This window comes from Ylistrum balloti, unplaced genomic scaffold, assembly GCF_031769215.1.
Source record: "Ylistrum balloti isolate Yb309-2 unplaced genomic scaffold, AGI_CSIRO_Ybal_v1 Utg370180, whole genome shotgun sequence".
NCBI classification, from domain to species: Eukaryota; Metazoa; Mollusca; class Bivalvia; order Pectinida; family Pectinidae; genus Ylistrum; species Ylistrum balloti.
In genome coordinates, this window is record NW_026782166.1 from 158,633 (window position 1) to 181,519 (window position 22,887).

Here is a 22,887-nt window from a genome sequence, read left to right on the forward strand (position 1 = left end):
AAACTTATAATGGACGTATTGATATTCTCCTATACTACTTTAATATTCTATATATTCTACCTTCAATAGAATTTAAAAATGGACAAATCTTGTCAGTTAAAATAGACAAATTTATTCTGAAATGTTTTATGATAGAGAGTTTGTAAACGCAAAGTTATCATTCAAAATAAAACCTAAATCTCTAGTGCCTAGAATACTATCCTTACTACACACCCTAAATGTATCTATGGCCTCACGTGGAGACCACACTCTATCGAACGTACATCTTAATGGCATTTTATCGTAAACAACAACAAAACAAGCTTTAGTCATACATGTATTAACCATCAACTGGTCAACACTATATTTGTAAGTCGGAATCGCCGACATCACGGCCCAGCAATACGCATGGTCATAACTGTGACAGTACTAAAGTTGTGAATTGGTCACTCCTTGGGATAAAACAGGTTATCATAATTAAATCAGATCACTGTGAACAGTACCTGGTACCGCAGGCGCAGTTTAGGCGGTGGGAAATATCGTTGTTTGAACAAAATTAAAGCCGTTCTTATGACGGACAATAGGAAATTCTTGCATGAGCTGTAATCTCTTCATTTGTCTACAGACTGAAATATAACATTGTATACATTACATCAGGTTCAAGCCTACATGTAGTTATACACATATGTAAGAAAATGTTTTCTGATCATACTTTGATAACGTGACACTACCGTAATCGAGCAATGTCCGTTATACTATCATTATAAGAATATTGTAAGAAGTATGTCGTTAAATATTATCATAGACGGTATTTTCCATGTACACATGTATTACCATTTTCTTTTCTTAAACAATGTAACAAGTAATCATTGAAAAGGAACTCGTGATGATCATTAAATTACTTTGTAGCAACGAAATTCAATGAAACAACAGTAAATTAGGAACAGAACAAAGATTTACACTGAAAGTACAAAAAGTACAATGACAACAAGAATAATGCATAACAACTTTTGCAGTCAGATTCTCATTTTCGGACAAAGTCAATGTTATTCATGGAGGTCATTTCTAGAACGTTTTGATCCCTAAAACGCTCTTTGCATTTTCCGCCTCGACTTATAAAGCAGAGCTTGGAGAAATAAAATTTAAAGATTTACGGTGATGTCCTTTTAACTGTTTAACTGTTTGTAAGGTTTCGTCTCTGAAATGTCTAATGGTCATACAGAATAACATATACCGACATGGTTATCAGTACGAATTAAGCGGTCTTGGTTATTGTAGAAACAAAGGTTGTTCTAATGAAGAATTGATGGCTATTTTACATTTTCACTCTATTTGCTGCTCGAACTTGTACAAAAACACCAGTTCTCCCTTTTTTAACAGCCACTCGTATTTCACTGAAATAAGAGTATAATTGGCATTACAACTAATACAAAGAATACAATACACTTGTGATATCTCCCAAATAGTGTAACCAGCATGATAATATACATTTCCTCTTCATAACACAACAGGATATACCAGCATGTTAACAAAATCTTAATTCAAACTCCAAATTAATCACAAAAATTCATAATAAGAAGGAAATCGTTCAATTTAGATGTTCATCTTTGTAATTTATTTGTTTTATTTTTGCGTCATATAAATATGAAATATGTATATATCAAGGATAAAAATGTATTACCTGGAAATATTGTTCTGTATCTCCATTTCCGTATATCAATAAAAAGTCATCTGACCCCGTGATTTTAGACACCGTTATAAGCTGCCGTGGTATCACCTCGCTACAATTTATAGGTTCTCACACCGCGCTTTATATAACCCCGCTTATGTGAAGGTATTCTGTCTAACTTCTGTGAGCTGTTGACATGGAGGATGCATCCAAACAGACGGATATAGAAGGCAATGCCTTTGGCAAAAATGACCTTGAAAGGTCAGCAGAAATAGAAAACGACACCAATGTCCAGGATGCCACCCCTAACATTGCCAATGAAGCTGTCAAATTAAAGGTAAGCCAGCAGATACTGAGGCATTTGCTTAACTTCGAAAGCAACGTTTAGATACTCTTAAAATTAGTTGTTCAATTTTGAATTGAATTAAGATTGGAATCATGGGAACTGATACTTCACCATGGTCATCATTTAAATAGTATTGTTATGGGTTTTGTTTCGGATCACAAATATGTCTCACTCTAAATTATGAAAAGGTGCTACTCACTTTGTGTCTTTTGTACAATCAGAAACATTCAAATCATATCTGTTCCCAAAACCAATACTATAATTTACGCAGGTAAGACATAATAACTGCTATGGGCGAGGGAACGGAAATTACAAGTCACAGCCACAATTTCAATAATGTCCTACCTTTGTAAACTCCATACATTGTGAAGTAATATACGTTGTTGTCTTATCCGTTAGCCCAAAATAAAATTGGAAATTTTAAAACTTTCTGTTGAATTTTTCATTTAAAATGAGTCTGATTGATTTATTTTTGATGTTTAACTTTATATCACGATTTTACGTAATAGGGTATTGTCAATAAATTAAAAAACTTGCTTGAAATCTGTACAACATATTTCGTGTAAAATCTTACAGCTTTTAAAGAAATCCTTATAGCTTTGGATTTTACTTATACCTATACAAAATGTTAATCAATGCATCCTGTTTGAAAGGCATTTCTATTTTTCGTCCTGTGGTAGAGGCTTTTACGTGCCACTGTCATGTACGTGGCCGCCATGCAGATGTCGACCATTCAAACGGACGGCACCACTTCAGAATTGATTAATTGTATTTCAATATGCAACCGCGCTAAAGATGTTCAGTTTTAATAGAAATAAAACTTATTCCATACAAACATCTCGAACACCCATTGAACATATGATATCACTTTCAATGAAATTTCTAGTGGTTGGCATGAATTTAGAGTAATATTGACACACCTGTGCTTTAGAAAAAAGCAAATCATGCGAGATAAAACTTACTCAATACACATACTGTATTATCCGTCAGACCGATAATGCTGGCTTCGGACTATCAAATCTTCATTCCTAACACTATTTACTTTCAGGAGGATCGCGTTTCTATAACTTACTAATAAGTACAAAATTATTACTTTGAGATAATGAAACTGGTGACTTAACTAGAGTCATTCATTGCCGAGTTGATTTTTATGTGTTATTGACCCCTTATGCAAACAGTATAACTTTTCGTGACGTTAGACCTGTTGATGACGTCATTATCAAGTACGAGGAATGAAGTTCTTTCCCTTCAATTCAATTTTCTCAATATCTAACGAAATGAACTATTTATCAGTTCTTAAGTACTTTGATTTTTATCACGATAATTATCGGCTTAGTTTAGAGAATATCATTAGGTACTACCTTTCGTGTTATGAAATTAGCTGCAGATACATGCGGTAAATGAAACAACCGTAGGTTGTATATTTTTTATGCATTTCACTTCATAAGCTTTTGTATGATTTAACATTTTATATTTGTCGGTTGTATTTTTTTATGTCAAATGAACACTTTATAAGTCACTTATGAAAATTCTGAGTACAAAAAATTAACCATAGGGTAAATAAACATATTTACAAAACACGAGAATTATATAAAGTAACCACCAGTATGACGCCGACTGTTATGCTTTATCTTTATATAAATGTAAATCTACCCATATCACTATTTCCTATTAGCAGTTCAACAAAAGATAAGTTGTGTTACTACAATATGCTGTAAACGTATAGTCATGAATTATATTTCTATGGTAGTCTTTTTCACGATGAAAATATTGCGCCCAAACATGGATGCACTTATTGTTGTTTTACATTAATCGTTATGGATGCATAATTTCATTATTGTTATTATAAGTTCAAAGTAGTGCGCGAAACTTTAATGCGCCAAAATATAAACGTTAGCAGTACGTTGTATGCCGAATAGTGTGAAAAAGTCCACGAAGAACCGCTTAGTTTGACATAAACAACCGTATATATACATTAAGACCACTTCCCAACTCGAGTTGAGCAGTAAAAGAACACCATTAAATGGCATAAATAGACTTGGACTTGTTTAGTTACTACCAGTGTCGGTATACATAGGCCCGTGACTAGTAATGGCCAGCCTGACACGCTGTCATTAATGGCCGACTATTTTGTCCGTACACTGTGCTGGTTATACCTCTCCTGTCCTTGTCTGTTCACCTCACCTGTTAAAACCTGTCAAAGAAATAAAAGTAGCATTAAGTCGATACGACCCACATCAAATATCCAATCGATATTTAAAGAGGGGATTCAGTTTTAATTCTTTCACCAAATGTAGGTTAAACACTCTAAAAACCACATTAGTAGAATTCAAGCACCGCAGACATATTAGTGTTAAATTCATATGGCTCTCCGTCCACAAAAAATTATGGTCTTGGTGTGTACTGACTGCATTTTAAGGAGCTGAAATATCAAAGTACATTTTGACATAGAAAGACATAAAAGACATAGTATATTTGTTTTTCTCTCAAAAAAACATAGTGTATTTGTTTTTTTTTTCTGTAAAAAAACATAGTGTATTTGTTTTTCTGTCAAAAACATAGTGTATTTGTTTTTTCTATCAAAAACATCGTGTATTTGTTTTTTTTCTGTAAAAAAACATAGTGTATTTGGTTTTTTTTTCTGTCAAAAACATAGTGTATGTGTTTTTTCTCTCAAAAAACAAAGCATATTTGTTTTTTCTGTCAAAAAAATAGTGTATTTGTTTTTCTGTCAAAAACATAGTGTATTTGTTTTTCATTCGAAATATTTGATTTTTTCGCTTCTCATTGCCAGGCATTTTACTGCAATGTAACTCTTTTCTACTGATATTCTACAACTTCCACAGAGTGTAGAACACATGTAAATCATTGTTGACATATCTTATGATACTACAATATTACGATACTGATATACTACAACTTCCACAGAGTAGAACACATGTAAATCATTGTTGACATTTTTTATGATACTACAATATTACGATACTGATATACTACAACTTCCAGATGAGAGTAGAACACATGTAAATCATTGTTGACATATCTTATGATACTACAATATTACGATACTGATATACTACAACTTCCACAGAGAGTAGAACACATGTAAATCATTGTTGACATATCTTATGATACTTCAATATTACAATACTGATATACTACAACTTCCACAGAGTAGAACACATGTAAATCATTGTTGACATATCTTATGATACTACAATATTACAATACTGATATTCTACAACTTCCACAGAGTAGAACACATGTAAATCATTGTTGACATATCTTATGATACTTCAATATTACAATACTGATATACTACAACTTCCACAGAGTAGAACACATGTAAATCATTGTTGACATATCTTATGATACTACAATATTACAATACTGATATACTACAACTTCCACAGAGTAGAACACATGTAAATCATTGTTGACATATCTTATGATACTACAATATTACAATACCGATATTCTACAACTTCCACAGAGAGTAGAACACATGTAAATCATTGTTGACATATCTTATGATACTACAATATTACAATACTGATATACTACAACTTCCACAGAGTAGAACACATGTAAATCATTGTTGACATATCTTATGATACTACAATATTACAATACTGATATTCTACAACTTCCACAGAGTAGAACACATGTAAATCATTGTTGACATATTTTATGATACTACAATATTACAATACTGATATACTACAACTTCCAGAGAGAGTAGAACACATGTAAATCATTGTTGACAAATCTTATGAGACTACAATATTACAATACTGATATACTACAACTTCCACAGAGTAGAACACATGTAAATCATTGTTGACATATCTTATGATACTACAATATTACAATACTGATATTCTACAACTTCCTCAGAGAGTAGAACACATGTAAATCATTGTTGACATATCTTATGATACTACAATATTACAATACCGATATTCTACAACTTCCACAGAGAGTAGAACACATGTAAATCATTGTTGACATATCTTATGATACTACATTGATACAATTCTCCTTCCACAGAGAGTTTACAAATACTCTGGCATATATATCTTACAATATCATCACAGAGTAGAACACATGTAAATGATGGTTGATAAAGAAAGACTTTGATACAGTATGACCTCGTTGTATATCTGAATAGTTGTGGTTAACTTTGACATACACTTTCTTTGTTTATTATACTACAACTTCCTCAGATAGAATTGTAAATCATTGTTTACAAAGTTCGGAAATGATACTACAATATGATACTCAAAACCACAATATTAAATATTGCTGTTCTCTTGTAAATCAATATTACAATCCTATCCTTCAAACTTCCACAGAGATAGAACACATGTAAATCATTGTTGACATATCTTATGATACTACAATATTACAATAAGATATACTACAATTCCACAGAGTAGAACACATATAATTATCTTATATGTTGACATTTATTACTAGGGTTTGATACGATATTCTACAACTTCGAAACACTAAACTTGAATATCATTATTTTTTCAAGACGTATATACACATGTGGTATTTCATTGTCTGACATATGGTAATGAATCAATATTACAATTGATGATATCTTCAACTTACAGCCATACTACATGAATATGACATATCTTATGATACTTCACTATTACAATACACAACTTCCACAGAGTAGAACTAACATGTAAATCATAATGTTGACAATATCTTATGATCATAACACATGTATATACAATACTGATATACTACAACTTGAACACCATTGTTGACATATTGATGTTCATTTTAGAACACATGATCAACATCATTGTTGACATAATCAGGATGCCTGTACTCACACACAACAATATTATGAACATGCCCTATCATACTTACAACTTCCACAGAGTAGAACACATGTAAATCATTGTTGACATATATATATGATACTACAATATTACAATACTGATATACTACAACTTCCACTGTAGAACACATGTAAATCATTGTTGACATACTAAGACAAGCATCATTAGAATACTGGTATTACAATCCACAGAGTCTGTGAACACATGTATTACATTGTTGACATATCTTATGATACTACAATATTCCAATACTGATATACTACAACTTCCACAGAGTAGAAAACATGTAAATCATTGTTGACATATCTTATGTTACAATATTATATTTCTACATTTACACATAAATCATTGTTGACATATCTTATGATACTACAATATTGATAGAACACATGTAACATTGTTGACATATCTTATGATACTACAATTACAATACTGATATTCTACAGCTTCCACAGAGAGTAGAACACATGTAAATCATTGTTGACATATCTTATGATACTACAATATTACAATACTGATATACTACAACTTCCACAGAGTAGAACACATGTAAATCATTGTTGACATATCTTATGATACTACAATATTACAATACTGATATACTACAACTTCCACAGAGTAGAACACATGTAAATCATTGTTGACATATCTTATGATACTACAATATTACAATACTGATATTCTACAACTTCCACAGAGAGTAGAACACATGTAAGTCATTGTTGACATATCTTATGATACTACAATATTACAATACTGATATACTACAACTTCCACAGAGAGTAGAACACATGTAAGTCATTGTTGACATATCTTATGATACTACAATATTACAATACTGATATACTACAACTTCCACAGAGTAGAACACATGTAAATCATTGTTGACATATCTTATGATACTACAATATTACAATACTGATATACTACAACTTCCACAGAGAGTAGAATACATGTAAGTCATTGTTGACATATCTTATGATACTACAATATTACAATACCGATATTCTACAACTTCCACAGAGAGTAGAACACATGTAAATCATTGTTGACATATCTTATGATACTACATTGATACAATTCTCCTTGGTTTATTCAAATGACTCTGGCATATATATCTTATGTCAATATGCGCCATCACACCCAGCGAAAATCAGGATTCAATGATGGTTGATAAAGAAAGACTTTCGATACAGTGATGACCTCGTTGTATATCTGAATAGTTGTGGTTAACTTTGTATAGTTTTTCCTCACTTTCTTTGTTTATTATGACCTGATGCGATATTCCTTCCTCATTTATCCCGATGAATACATTTGACTTGAATTCCAATCTTCGATGTTTTACAAAAGTTACGGAAAATAGGAAATATTTCAAACGTACTCAAAACCACTACTTTTAGGATATATTGCTGTTCTCTTGTAAATCAATTAAAAGCTTAATCCTTCCTATCAAACATCAAACAAGGGATATGATATAAGTGCAGCATAAAGGTGAAGGACGAAATTTGGTCTTTCATTTACTGTAAGAAGGCATGACCGCGTCCTCATAAGAGCGGACAAACCAAATATATTTCTCATTATCTTATATGTTGCATTGCGGTATTACTAGGGTTTGATGTCGATTGGCGATTGCACGTGTCGAAACACTCACTTGAATATCATTATTTTTTCAAGACGTAATACAATTTACTCTCCATGTGGTATTTCAGTCTGATGATTATGGTAATGAATCGAATGTACCATTGATGCAACAGCCTGTTTCAATAATCGCTATATCAGCCATACTAATGAATTATGACTTTTATAAGCTACTGATACTCTGTTTCAATAATCGTTATGTAAACCTAACTATTGACTGTAACTTTTATAAGCTACTAATAGTCTGTTTCAATAATCGGTATGTAAACCTTACTATTCACTTTCATAACACATGTATACTCTTCTTATACCATGTTATATCAAAATACTAGGTTCGTACATTGCCGCAAGGTGTGCACTGAACACTTAGTGTCATTTGCATTGTTCATTTTCAATCTTTTCCGCCAGACAGTGTCTTAGATCATTTACATGCGATACGTGACAAAATGGCTCGGTTCACTAACTAGGAGGTTATTGCCTGTCCTCACACACAACAATTTATCCCAGAACATGCCCTGATCATCATTATCTAGATCAGTGAATTTACAATAAATATTCGTAAGGAGATATTGTCATACGTATAATATATATGATAAAAAATACAATTTGATGAGATAAGGGCTGGTTTCCTCTGTGGCATATAATGCACAATATGCATACTAAGACAAGCATCATTAGGACACGTTGTGGTATTAATAAGGTCTGTGACAGAAAAAAACATGTTTAAGAGATATGGACTGGTTTCCTCTGTGTCATCCTAGGTAACAAAGCCTGTCTATTGTATCCATTACCTTAATTGTGTTTTATATTTCTGCTTGCACATGTATGATTAATGGATGCTTAGTCATATCAACATGGCAGTTACATAGACGTCAAATACAAAAAAATACGTATTTCCCTAGATTGAGAAGAATGTTAACATTTTATCTAGTCAACAACTCAGCTGAGGATTAAGAGCAAGCAATTCAAATGTAATGAATCCGTTTTATTATACAATCAGGGACTTTTTTCTAGATATTTTTTTTTATGTTTTCAGGACGAGCCAGAGCGCGGAAATTGGTCGGGAAAACTAGACTTTCTATTGTCATGTATCGGGTACGCAGTGGGATTAGGAAATGTTTGGCGATTCCCCTACCTCTGCTACAGGAACGGAGGGGGTAAGTAATGGGTCAAAGTTGGATTCGAAAATGTTTGGCGATTCCCCTACCTCTGCTACAGGAACGGAGGGGGTGAGTAATGGGTCAAAGTTGGATTCGAAAATGTTTGGCGATTCGCCTACCTCTTCTACAGGAACGGAGGGGGTAAGTAATGGGTCAAAGTTGGATTCGAAAATGTTTGGCGATTCCCCTACCTCTGCTACAGGAACGGAGGGGGTAAGTAATGGGTCAAAGTTGGATTCGAAAATGTTTGGCGATTCGCCTACCTCTTCTACAGGAACGGAGGGGGTAAGTAATGGGTCAAAGTTGGATTCGAAAATGTTTGGCGATTCGCCTACCTCTTCTACAGGAACGGAGGGGGTAAGTAATGGGTCAAAGTTGGATTCGAAAATGTTTGGCGATTCGCCTACCTCTTCTACAGGAACGGAGGGGGTAAGTAATGGGTCAAAGTTGGATTCGAAAATGTTTGGCGATTCGCCTACCTCTTCTACAGGAACGGAGGGGGTAGGTAATGGGTACAAAGTATGGATCGAAAATGTTTGGCGATTCGCCTACCTCTTCTACAGGAACGGAGGGGGTAAGTAATGGGTCAAAGTTGGATTCGAAAATGTTTGGCGATTCGCCTACCTCTTCTACAGGAACGGAGGGGTAGGTATGGGTATACATTATGATCAGGAAATGTTTGGCGATTCCCTACCTGTTCTACAGGAACGGAGGTGGGTAAGTATTGGGTATACAATTGGACTGGGAAATGTTTGGCGATTTCCCTAACCAAGTATTAGGTATACCATGGCACTAGGAATTGTGTGGCGATTCTGCTGTCTCACTTACTGGATGGAGGGTATACGTCTGGATTATATAACGGAATTAGCAAATGTATTTCGATTCCAGTACTGCTACAATATCGGAAGGGGTAAGTATAGGGTATAAAGTGGTATAAATACTAATACGTAGTAATATAAATATCAATACGTAAATATGCGGGGACAATCTCTTTCTAATTCAACACGTCAAAACACAAGTGTTTTTGCTAATTCAAATTATAACATATCAAAAAGTCTATTCACCACCTTGAATGTAAATGGTCAATAGATTGACTACTATCTAGTGTAGTAGTGAGAAGTAGAGGAACCAAAAACAAAAACCTACCATTGCTATATACATTTGTAACTATCGCAAAATCGTTCAAAAACCAACAAAGGAAGTTGTATAGAACTTTCCAAATACTGTATTGCCAGTTAATAGCCGACCATAAATCTTATCATCACTGACAGCTAAAGTGAATAGATGGGCTCTTTTGCCTTCCATTTATCTTGAACATCACTAACACTTTTTTACAGGCGCTTTCCTCGTACCTTACGTCATCATGTTGTTGGTGGCTGGGCTACCCCTATTCTTCCTGGAGTTGTGTTTAGGTCAGTTCTCCTCTCAAGGACCAGTCACTGCTTGGTCACTAAGCCCTCTCTTCATGGGTACGTATAAACGACTTCGGCTTTTATGACACTGCGCCAATGTTGACAATAATTATGGCTATGCCTGAAACACTGCCATTTATTCTTTATCATTTTACTTCTTTATAATATTGTTAATTTTTCGTGATCAGTTTCGTTTTGATAATATTTTGATGACCTTGACCTTCAGGTATTGGTTGGGCTATGATTTTGATCAGTGCAATGGTGTGTACCTACTATAACGTCATCATCATGTACGCCGTATACTACATGTTTGTGTCCTTTGTCAACCTTGACGACGAGTTACCATGGCAGCGGTGTGGAAAAGCTTGGAACACTGAAAGGTGTAGGGATGAACCATACCCTGATCTCACAAATATGAATGAGACTATGAAAGTGAACGCCACTCTAGGTAACAAACAATCAAACTTTCCATTAGATTATCGTGTCATTGGAATATCTTTCAAATGAAAAAGAGAAAATTGTTTTCCTTGGTTATAGTTTAAATTGAATTGATATATGTTTGTGTTTTTTTAATTGAAGAATTCGAAATTCCAAATTGTAATTTTTCGAATGTGTCTGAAAAATGTTTTCAACATATGACATTTAAATAATTTCCTATCAATTTAATGATAATAAATGTTTTGTCATCTAAACCGTATCATATTCCTAAAAATAGATACCATGTAGCCTTAACAGAAATAGTGATGCTTTCGATTAAGCATTGTGAAAGCTATATGATTTACTAGTCAAAAAAGAAATTTTATTTAAGATATTTAATGGAAAATATTTGTTTTAGGAAAAAGTTTTAAAATACATAGCAATATTTAATGAAGGTGTGTTAGGCAAATTATAATATTCACAGTCTCAATAACTCATTGTTCTTTGACTATTGCAGGATTGAAAGACCAAACCTGTCTCACGAACATGCTCACAAAATTGAGCACCAAACTCGGGGAAACCTTCACATCAATAGCGCAACTCAACTCCACAATACTAACAGATCATACAGACGATTGTGACATCCAATTTGAGACAGCAAGCAGTGAATATTGGAAGTAAGTTGAATTACATATATGGGCTTCAGCCTGCAGATTTTGGTGTAAAGTATTTCGAATCAAAGGAACTTTCAACTGTATTGTATGTAAATCATAATTTGACTAATATCGTTATCGATATTCTGGTTCTTCTATTTGTATCTATGATCGAGGTTGAATTTGCAAATATATTCATCGCCACTTAATGCAATGTTTCACTTCCAAAACTAACGATAAATAGTGTCTTTGCATTGGGGTGAAGGTACATAAGATTGATCAAAATTAAGCCGACACGAAAACAGATTTCTAGGCAGCAATAAAATACTGAAACAAACAAGAAGACAATATTACTTATGACAATCTGATATTGATTTAATTTTCAAGAAAAAGTTTTCAATGTTCGTTTATTCCTGTCTTATTCCACAGTCGATACGTTCTGAGGGTACATGAATCTGATGGTCTTGAGGACATCGGAGGCGTGAGTCTGAAAAATGTCCTCTGTCTTCTCATCTGCTGGCTCTTCATCTTCTTCTGTCTAATGAAAGGTGTTAAGTCATCTGGAAAGGTAAAAATTAAATTGTTCAATCTTGAAAAACAAAACAAAAAACCAGTACGAAAACAATGACCTAAAAAGCTGACAAAGTAATTGTGAACAAAGCTTATAATGAAAAACCAATACCCACGCGTTTACATACCAAATTAATTGTGTGATGGTATGATACAGGTACATTTGCTAAATTTGTTCGTACTATTGTTGTTGTTGTAGTTGCTACTACGCCTTTGCCAGTGAGTGTAAATTTTCTTTTTAGCTTTCTTTTTAATTGCAATACCGATATGTTGTATATTATATGGAAGCCATGTCGTACTCGTGTATTCCAGGTGGTGTATTTTACCGCTACATTCCCATACGTGGTGCTCCTTATCCTGCTCGTCCGTGGTGTGACTCTGCCAGGCTACTACAAAGGAATCGAGTTCTACATCTTTCCTAAATGGGAGTTGTTGAAAAATGCTAAGGTAGATAATAATCATTTCCGTCGTATTATACTCGACACATCACAAATAACAACTAAACACAAATTTCATTTAATTATACATATTTGTTAGGCTTTTGTAGTAAAGGGAAGCAACTTCTCTTACAGAAAATCGTGTGTGTTATTTGGGTTATTACCATCTTGGTAGAGTGATGTCCTATTTACATACGAAAATAAGTTGCGTACAAAAAAGATGACTCGATGTGTATTGCTTAACTAATGTTAAAATAAAACCTATTCACTAAACTTTATAGAGATTCACAATAGGATTTCACGTATCATGTCGTTTAAATCTTAAATGACGATTGCCTATAAGAATTGCAATCAGAAGATTTAAATATTTTTTGTTGAAAAAATCTCATAATTTCATAAACATTTGTAATTAAAGCAATGAACCCGTCAGTCTACTTCTCATCGGATTTTAATTGAAAAAGTTACTTACATCAAATAATTTCATATTGTTAGGTGTGGGGAGACGCCGCCACACAGATATTTTACTCACTTGGACCAGCCTTTGGGGGTCTTCTGACCATGGCTAGTTACAACAAGTTCCATAACAACTGTCTACGGTATGTAAATAAGCCAATGTAAATGTTCCTACATGTATATCTATTCCTTGTTTATTGTCAGGCGAATCATCAATAAATATCAGAATAAGACGAGAACGAGAGTAGGAGGGAAAATATCTCAACATGCATATAAAAGAACATCACGTTAAGTTAGTTAGGAGAGTTACATTAATGGTCATTCTGAATTCATGTGGTTATTTGTTCTTCCAAAGTTGCATTTAGAATGCCATCCAAAGCATCAGGTTGTGTATGAGCTCATTAAAAAAAAGTTGGAAGGCAAAGTGTGGGACGCAAACTGAAAACACTCGGCAGATTTATTTACTACACTGTGGCCGAATAATGGTCCAAGATGCTGTTTGAAAATTACGAAATTTATCTAACTATAGGACCGCTGCACTCCCAAGTCCAGATTTTGACTTTTCATTTGATCACATTGGAATTTCCTTAGTCGCCTCCTAGGCTTCACATTTTAAGTCCTTAGCATCACTGACGAGTCCTAGAAGAGCGAAACAGCTGTATGATGTAGCATCACTGATGGGTCCTAGAAGGACAAACAGTTGTATGATGCAGCATCACTGACGAGTCCTAGAAGGACGAAACAGCTGTATGATGCAGCATCACTGACGAGTCCTAGAAGGACGAAACAGATGTATGATGCAGCATCACTGACGAGTCCTAGAAGGACGAAACAGATGTATGATGCAGCATCACTGACGAGTCCTAGAAGGACGAAACAGTTGTATGATGCAGCATCACTGACGAGTCCTAGAAGGACGATTCAGCGTTATGGTGCATTTTATTAATTGTTTGGCTTTACTGTATCTAGCTATAAGTCACGTTAAGGTGCTATTCACTTGTGTGCCTTGTGTACAATCTTGCTTTAGTCATTGATGCTAGAGACCTGAAGTGTTGAAGACCACATTTAAACACCGATATCGGTCTACGGTTCTATAAATTGTGTTAACCTAAAATCTGTATAAGAAAGGCGAAACCATATTTGAACCGTACACTACATGCTTATTATTATAATGATATGTTAAGAACTGAAAATACTAACATAACTGATCAACAAAATTCCTTTTTTCAGAGATGCTGTGATCGTATCGTTCATCAATTGTGGTACCAGTGTGTTCGCCGGATTCGCCATTTTCTCTCTGCTTGGTTATATATCTTATACCACCAATGTTCCCATTGATAAGGTGGCCGACGACGGTACGTATATTGTATCAGCATCAAATATACCAAGAACCGGAAAATATATTGATAACTTTTATTAAAATACATGTGTTTCATCAAATCCACAATGATTATAAAAAAATGTGTTTTTCATAAGGAGACAAGTAAAAATTAATTTGTTTTACAGGTCTTGATTTAGGTAATTTTACTTTTTTATACCAGTCTTGGTTTAGGTAGTTAATTTTACTTTGTTATACAAGTCTTGGTTTAGGTAGTTAATTTTACTTTTTTATACCAGTCTTGGTTTAGGTAGTTAATTTTACTTTGTTATACAAGTCTTGGTTTAGGTAGTTAATTATACTTTGTTATACAAGTCTTGGTTTAGGTAGTTAATTTTACTTTGTTATACAAGTCTTGGTTTAGGTAGTTAATTTTACTTTGTTATACAAGTCTTGGTTTAGGTAGTTAATTTTACTTTGTTATACAAGTCTTGGTTTAGGTAGTTAATTTTACTTTGTTATACAAGTCTTGGTTTAGGTAGTTAATTTTACTTTGTTATACAAGTCTTGGTTTAGGTAGTTAATTTTACTTTGTTATACAAGTCTTGGTTTAGGTAGTTAATTTTACTTTGTTATACAAGTCTTGGTTTAAGTAGTTAATTTTACTTTGTTATACAGGTCCTGATTAAATTATTTATTTTATTTTGTTATACAGGGCCCGGTTTAGCCTTCATTGCTTACCCAGAAGGCATCGCCAGATTACCCAGTCCACCTATATTCGCCTTCCTGTTCTTCTTCATGTTATTTACCCTGGGACTTGACAGCCAGGTAAACTTCCCTCCGGTCACTATGGATGTTAAAGCAATCTGTTTCATTTGATTACTACCGATGCTTATTTTCACTGTAACATTTAATTCCTCCATGAACTTTGCGTACAGCAATGCAAATTGTCTGTTGTACTCGGCATTAGGGTGCATTGAATTTACATTCATGACAGTGACCTTGGCTTAACTACAATATTCATCTCAGGATATAACTGTGGTACACATTAATGTTGGAAACACCTAAGTAGTTTTATATATACCTAAGTAGTTTTATATATATACTGTTTTATATATACGTGTTATATATATTAGGTTAAGTAGTTTTATATATACTGACGTGTTAGGTTAAGTAGTTTTATATATACTGACGTGTTAGGTTAAGTAGTTTTATATATACTGACGTGTTAGGTTAAGTAGTTTTATATATACTGATGTTTTAGGTATAAGAAGTTATATATATACTGACGTGTTAGGTTTAGTAGTTTTATATATACTGACGTGTTAGGTTTAGTAGTTTTATATATACTGACGTGTTAGGTTATGTAGTTTTATATATACTGACGTGTTAGGTTAAGTAGTTTTATATATACTGACGTGTTAGGTTAAGTAGTTTTATATATACTGACGTGTTAGGTTAAGTAGTTTTATATATACTGACGTGTTAGGTTAAGTAGTTTTATATATACTGATGTTTTAGGTTAAGAAGTTATATATATACTGACGTGTTAGGTTTAGTAGTTTTATATATACTGACGTGTTAGGTTAAGTAGTTTTATATATACTGACGTGTTAGGTTAAGTAGTTTTATATATACTGACGTGTTAGGTTTAGTAGTTTTATATATACTGACGTGTTAGGTTAAGTAGTTTTATATATACTGACGTGTTAGGTTAAGTAGTTATATATATACTGACGTGTTAGAATAAGTAGTTTTATATATACTGACGTGTTAGGTTAAGTAGTTTTATATATACTGACGTGTTAGGTTAAGAAGTTATATATATACTGATGTGTTAGGTTAAGTAGTTTTATATATACTGACGTGTTAGGTATAAGTAGTTTTATATATACTGACGTGTTAGGTTAAATAGTTTTATATATACTGATGTGTTAGGTTAAGTAGTTTTATATATACTGACGTGTTAGGTTACGTAGTTTTATATATACTGACGTATTAGGTTAAGTAGTTATATATATATACTGACGTGTTAGGTTAAGTAGTTTTATATATACTGACGTGTTAGGTTAAGTAGTTTTATATATACTGACGTGTTAGGTTAAGTAGTTTTATATATACTGACGTGTTAGGTTAAGTATATATACTGACGTGTTAGGTATAATATAGTTTTATATATACTGACGTGTTAGGTTACGTTGTTTTATATATACTGACGTGTTAGGTTACGTAGTTTTATATATATACTGACGTGTTAGGTTAAGTAGTTTTATATATACTGACGTGTTAGGTTAAGTAGTTTTATATATACTGACGTGTTAGGTTATGTAGTTTTATATATACTGACGTGTTAGGTTAAGTAGTTTTATATATACTGACGTGTTAGGTTAAGTAGTTTTATATATACTGACGTGTTAGGTTAAGTAGTTTTATATATACTGACGTGTTAGGTTAAGTAGTTTTATATATACTGACGTGTTAGGTTAAGTAGTTTTATAGATATTGATGTGTTAGGTTAAGTACTGACGTGTTAGGTTAAGTAGTTTTATATATACTGATGTGTTAGGTTTGATTGATAAACGTATTTTATTGATTGCATCTCCGAAAATCAATCAATTGACTAAACTAGATTATTTTGACTGTTTATGAAAATTTTCCATTTTATCTTTCTTATATCTTATCCTACGGAAGGTTTGTCCTTTGACTATCGGTCTCTTCAATAAGAATTATGTTGTAAATGGTTCCCTAATTATTATCATTACAAAGCACCGATCACAAGATATTCCCCTTACCGACTACATGTTACCATTTTAATACTTCACAAATCAACCAATAGATATATTCAATAATCATTGATACATAATTAAAACATCAGCTTCTACGTTGTTGTTATTGAAGATGTTTTTATTCCAATTTTCGTATTGACGACAGCTTAAACATATGAATGGTTAATACTATTGATCGATCGATTTTTGTTTTCCCCCCTAAAGTTCGCCATGATGGAAACAGTCATAAGCGGTATCACAGATGTCTTCCCCAGGCAGCTAAGGAGCAAGAAGGCGCTGTTTACATTCTTTTGTTGTATGGTCGGTTTTGTCCTGGGTATCCCCCAGACTTGCAAGGTAATCCTATAAACAATGCTGAGAATGTAATCATACAAACACTCCATGTAAATGTTGTTCATTTAATCTTATTTCTTTAGGAATTTCCATTTTAGACTATAAAAAGGATAGATATTACAGAAATGTTCTTGCCTTGATCCGGAAACGTCACCTATTGATTGAATATTTTATCATTTTATCGGTTAACTGTACCTTAAAATAATCAGCAAGCAAATACACTCAAACACAAGATGATAATGACGACATAATAGCAATGACATGAATATGATCATTCTTAATTCAAATTGTAATTATATTATTAAGATAGACTATGTCATAATCAGATAAAATGTTCTTAAATAAAAAGATGACATTCATGCCAAAAATATATGATAAACGTGATTGTTTCTATGGTTTTAGGGAGGAATTTACTTACTCACGCTCGTTGATTGGTACTCCGGAAGTTACAATCTTATGATCGTCAGCTTCGTCGAAGTTGTTGGAATAAATTATGTATACGGTAAGTCATCAACAAATGCCAGATCTTCAGTTTTATCATCACGTGTTTTACTTACTACTTTTGCATATTACTTGTTATAAATAGTTATCTTATGGTATATTATGAGTTTGCTTTTAATATAATCGTTTGAGAAGAAAAACATTCAGAATCCGGAGTTTTCAGGTTTCTTGCTAATGGCAGCTCTCCTGAAGAGCACCCAACGGCGAAAAACCTAGAGAAACTGGCCTCTTGTGATTTTTTTTTATTTTTATATTTTTTCCTGTTACAATGACTCTAAATCTTGTAATCTTTTATATCTTTATCATATAATGTAAAAAAAGTATCATTTGATATCAAATTTAGATTTGTATCAACTATAGAGCGAAATATCATTGAAATAACATATCAAATTGTTTCATGAATAATTTTCCTTCGTATTATTGGAAATCAATAGTAATACATGTATACAAAATAGCATCATGTTGGAATGAGAATGATCTTGGTATACACAACTTGTGTTTTAACATTAACGTAAAACTATTCATGTTATTGCATATTTGATCAGGAATAAACAATTTCCGACAAGATATCGAGCTGATGCTGGGGAAAAAGAGTCCAATTATATGGGCCTATTTCTATACCATGTGGTGTGCCATAACTCCACTCGCCATCTTGGTAAGTTTACAATTATAAAATATAAACATAGCCTCGAAAACTTATTCCACAAACTTTGTTATAAACCTCATTTCGTATTCTCTTATCCTTAACAGTGTGACAGGTGTATAGTCATTCCAGTGTTCGCTGTGTATTATGAATACTGACTTATCATGAAAATGTAGAAATGTCTTCTCCGAGTTCGATTCGGCAAAAGATCGTTAATAGAGGCGTGTTTACAAATAGTGAATATCAACAGGGTTTTTTTTTTTTTTTTTATAAATACCAACACACAATATCGTCGTATTTCTCAGATAAATTCATTTTTATTAAATTCATAAAAATAGAGACTTTTTCTCTTCGCTTTTAAAGTGAAAACTGCGTATTTTGGGGCTTTAAGAGAGAGTAAGGGTAGCCTCGTGCCGTTTGTGGTGATAGACCAGTTAATATAGAGTAAGGGTAGCCTCGTGCCGTTTGTGGTGATAGATCAGTCAATATAGAGTAAGGGTAGCCTCGTGCCGTTTGTGGTGATAGATCAGTTAATATAGAGTAAAGGTAGCCTCGTGCCGTTTGTGGTGATAGATCAGTCAATATAGAGTAAGGGTAGCCTCGTGCCGTTTGTGGTGATAGATCAGTCAATATAGAGTAAGGGTAGCCTCGTGCCGTTTGTGGTGATAGATCAGTCAATATAGAGTAAGCTAGCCTCGTACCGTTTGTGGTGATAGATCAGTCAATATAGAGTAAGGGTAGCCTCGTGCCGTTTGTGGTGATAGATCAGTCAATATAGAGTAAGCTAGCCTCGTGCCGTTTGTGGTGATAGATCAGTCAATATAGAGTAAGCTAGCCTCGTGCCGTTTGTGGTGATAGATCAGTTAATATAGAGTAAGCTAGCCTCGTACCGTTTGTGGTGATAGATCAGTCAATATATAGTAAGGGTAGCCTCGTGCCGTTTGTGGTGATAGATCAGTTAATATAGAGTAAGGGTAGCCTTGTGCCGTTTGTGGTGATAGATCAGTTAATATAGAGTAAGGGTAGCCTTGTGCCATTTGTGGTGATAGATCAGTCAATATAGAGTAAGCTAGCCTCGTGCCGTTTGTGGTGATAGATCAGTTAATATAGAGTAAGCTAGTCTCGTGCCGTTTGTGGTGATAGATCAGTCAATATAGAGTAAGCTAGCCTCGTACCGTTTGTGGTGATAGATCAGTCAATATAGAGTAAGGGTAGCCTCGTGCCGTTTGTGGTGATAGATCAGTCAATATAGAGTAAGCTAGCCTCGTGCCGTTTGTGGTGATAGATCAGTCAATATAGAGTAAGCTAGCCTCGTGCCGTTTGTGGTGATAGATCAGTCAATATAGAGTAAGCTAGCCTCGTACCGTTTGTGGTGATAGATCAGTCAATATATAGTAAGGGTAGCCTCGTGCCGTTTGTGGTGATAGATCAGTTAATATAGAGTAAGGGTAGCCTCGTGCCATTTGTGGTGATAGATCAGTCAATATAGAGTAAGCTAGCCTCGTGCCGTTTGTGGTGATAGATCAGTTAATATAGATAATAGCCTCGTACCGTTTGTGGTGATAGATCAGTCAATATATAGTAAGGGTAGCCTCGTGCCGTTTGTGGTGATAGATCAGTTAATATAGAGTAAGGGTAGCCTTGTGCCGTTTGTGGTGATAGATCAGTCAATATAGAGTAAGCTAGCCTCGTACCGTTTGTGGTGATAGATCAGTCAATATATAGTAAGGGTAGCCTCGTGCCGTTTGTGGTGATAGATCAGTTAATATAGAGTAAGGGTAGCCTTGTGCCGTTTGTGGTGATAGATCAGTCAATATAGAATAAGCTAGTCTCGTGCCGTTTGTGGTGATAGATCAGTTAATGTATCAGAAAAGTACAATTCCAATGTCGTTAATTTGCAAATAACGTTTTGTTGAATTCATTCAAGTGCACGTTCACGATGCTGTTCTATTAACCTTAGGCCTGAAAGTTTTAGTCTATCATTTGATATATAATTCACAACATTACAATCTTCACGTTTTAGATTTTTAACCATTAATCGGAACCATATGGGTTGTTTAATTCTGTCTATAATGAAATTATTGACACGATGAAATAATCTTCAAAATATCTGATGTTTACTTACAGTTCATCGTAATCATGATGGCCATCAATTACTCTCCGGCCGTACTGGGGGATTACACCTACCCTCCATTCGCCGAGGCTATTGGCTGGATGATGGTAATGGCGCCCCTTGTTCTAATCATCATCGGTGCTATCGTACAGATGATTCGTAAGGGAGGGGTATGTATATTGTTAAAACTACATCCGGGCATTGTGATTGTGTGTATAAAATGTATACAAGCTAACTCAATATTATGATATAACGTATTTTAATTTAAATTCGATAAAAGTTCCATTGGATTTTATTTTCTTTTACAATACATTTCTAGCTTGTATCATGCCTGCGTGTGGAAATGGTCTTGAGTAAACAGATCAACGACATGTTGTCTGGCATCAGCTGATACTTACATACCATCAACTTATATAGATCAGTTAATGTAAATGTACTTCAAAGAAACCTACATCTTAATGTTTACATCGCTTTCCAAGAAACCTACATCTTAATGTTTACATCGCTTTCAGAGAAACCTACATCTTAATGTTTACATCGCTTTCAAAGAAACCTACATCTTAATGTTTACATCGCTTTCAGAGAAACCTACATCTTAATGTTTACATCGCTTTCAAAGAAACCTACATCTTAATGTTTACATCGCTTTCAGAGAAACAAACATCTTAATGTTTACATCGCTTTCAGAGAAACAAACATCTTAATGTTTACATCGCTTTAAAAAACCTACATCTTAATGTTTACATCGCTTTCCAAGAAACCTACATCTTAATGTTTACATCGCTTTCAGAGAAACCTACATCTTAATGTTTACATCACTTTCCAAGAAACCTACATCTTAATGTTTACATCGCTTTCAGAGAAACCTACATCTTAATGTTTACATCGCTTTCAAAGAAACCTACATCTTAATGTTTACATCGCTTTCAGAGAAACAAACATCTTAATGTTTACATCGCTTTCAGAGAAACAAACATCTTAATGTTTACATCGCTTTAAAAAACCTACATCTTAATGTTTACATCGCTTTCAAAGAAACCTACATCTTAATGTTTACATCGCTTTCCAAGAAACCTACATCTTAATGTTTACATCGCTTTCAGAGAAACAAACATCTTAATGTTTACATCGCTTTCCAAGAAACCTACATCTTAATGTTTACATCGCTTTCAGAGAAACAAACATCTTAATGTTTACATCGCTTTCAAAGAAACCTACATCTTAATGCTTACATCGCTTTCAGAGAAACCTACATCTTAATGTTTACATTGCGTTCAGAGAAACCTACATCTTAATGTTTACGTCGCTTTCCAAGAAAGATACATCTTAATGTTTACATCGCTTTCAGAGAAAGCTACATCTTATTTTTTTCTATATCATTCAGATTCGTGCCGCCATCAAATCGGAGCCGGAATGGGGTCCAGCTAATGACGAGGACCGTAAAGGTCCTAGGTATGCCCCTATACAGACCTTGCAAGCCGCTCCTGATGGTAACGGACATTATCCCTCTAATGTAGGTTATAACAGTGAGAAGGGTAACATCTACATGGTTGGCCAGGACAATAAAGCCATGACGCCAGAACAAGAACGACTCTAG

At 33.9% G+C, this 22,887-nt stretch overlaps 1 protein-coding gene across 1 annotated transcript; it reads left to right on the forward strand.

Annotated features, from left to right (window-relative positions):
- The first annotated feature begins 1,844 nt into the window (after positions 1–1,844).
- On the forward strand, positions 1,845–22,887 carry LOC132551134 (sodium-dependent proline transporter-like). Its single transcript, XM_060215244.1, has 15 exons — positions 1,845–1,985; positions 9,531–9,651; positions 10,992–11,123; positions 11,293–11,514; positions 12,001–12,160; positions 12,566–12,704; positions 13,019–13,153; positions 13,636–13,739; positions 14,827–14,951; positions 15,630–15,742; positions 17,905–18,036; positions 18,436–18,535; positions 19,080–19,189; positions 21,305–21,460; positions 22,675–22,887. Exons 1-15 carry the CDS (start codon positions 1,845–1,847, stop codon positions 22,885–22,887), a joined length of 2,103 nt encoding a protein of 700 aa, XP_060071227.1.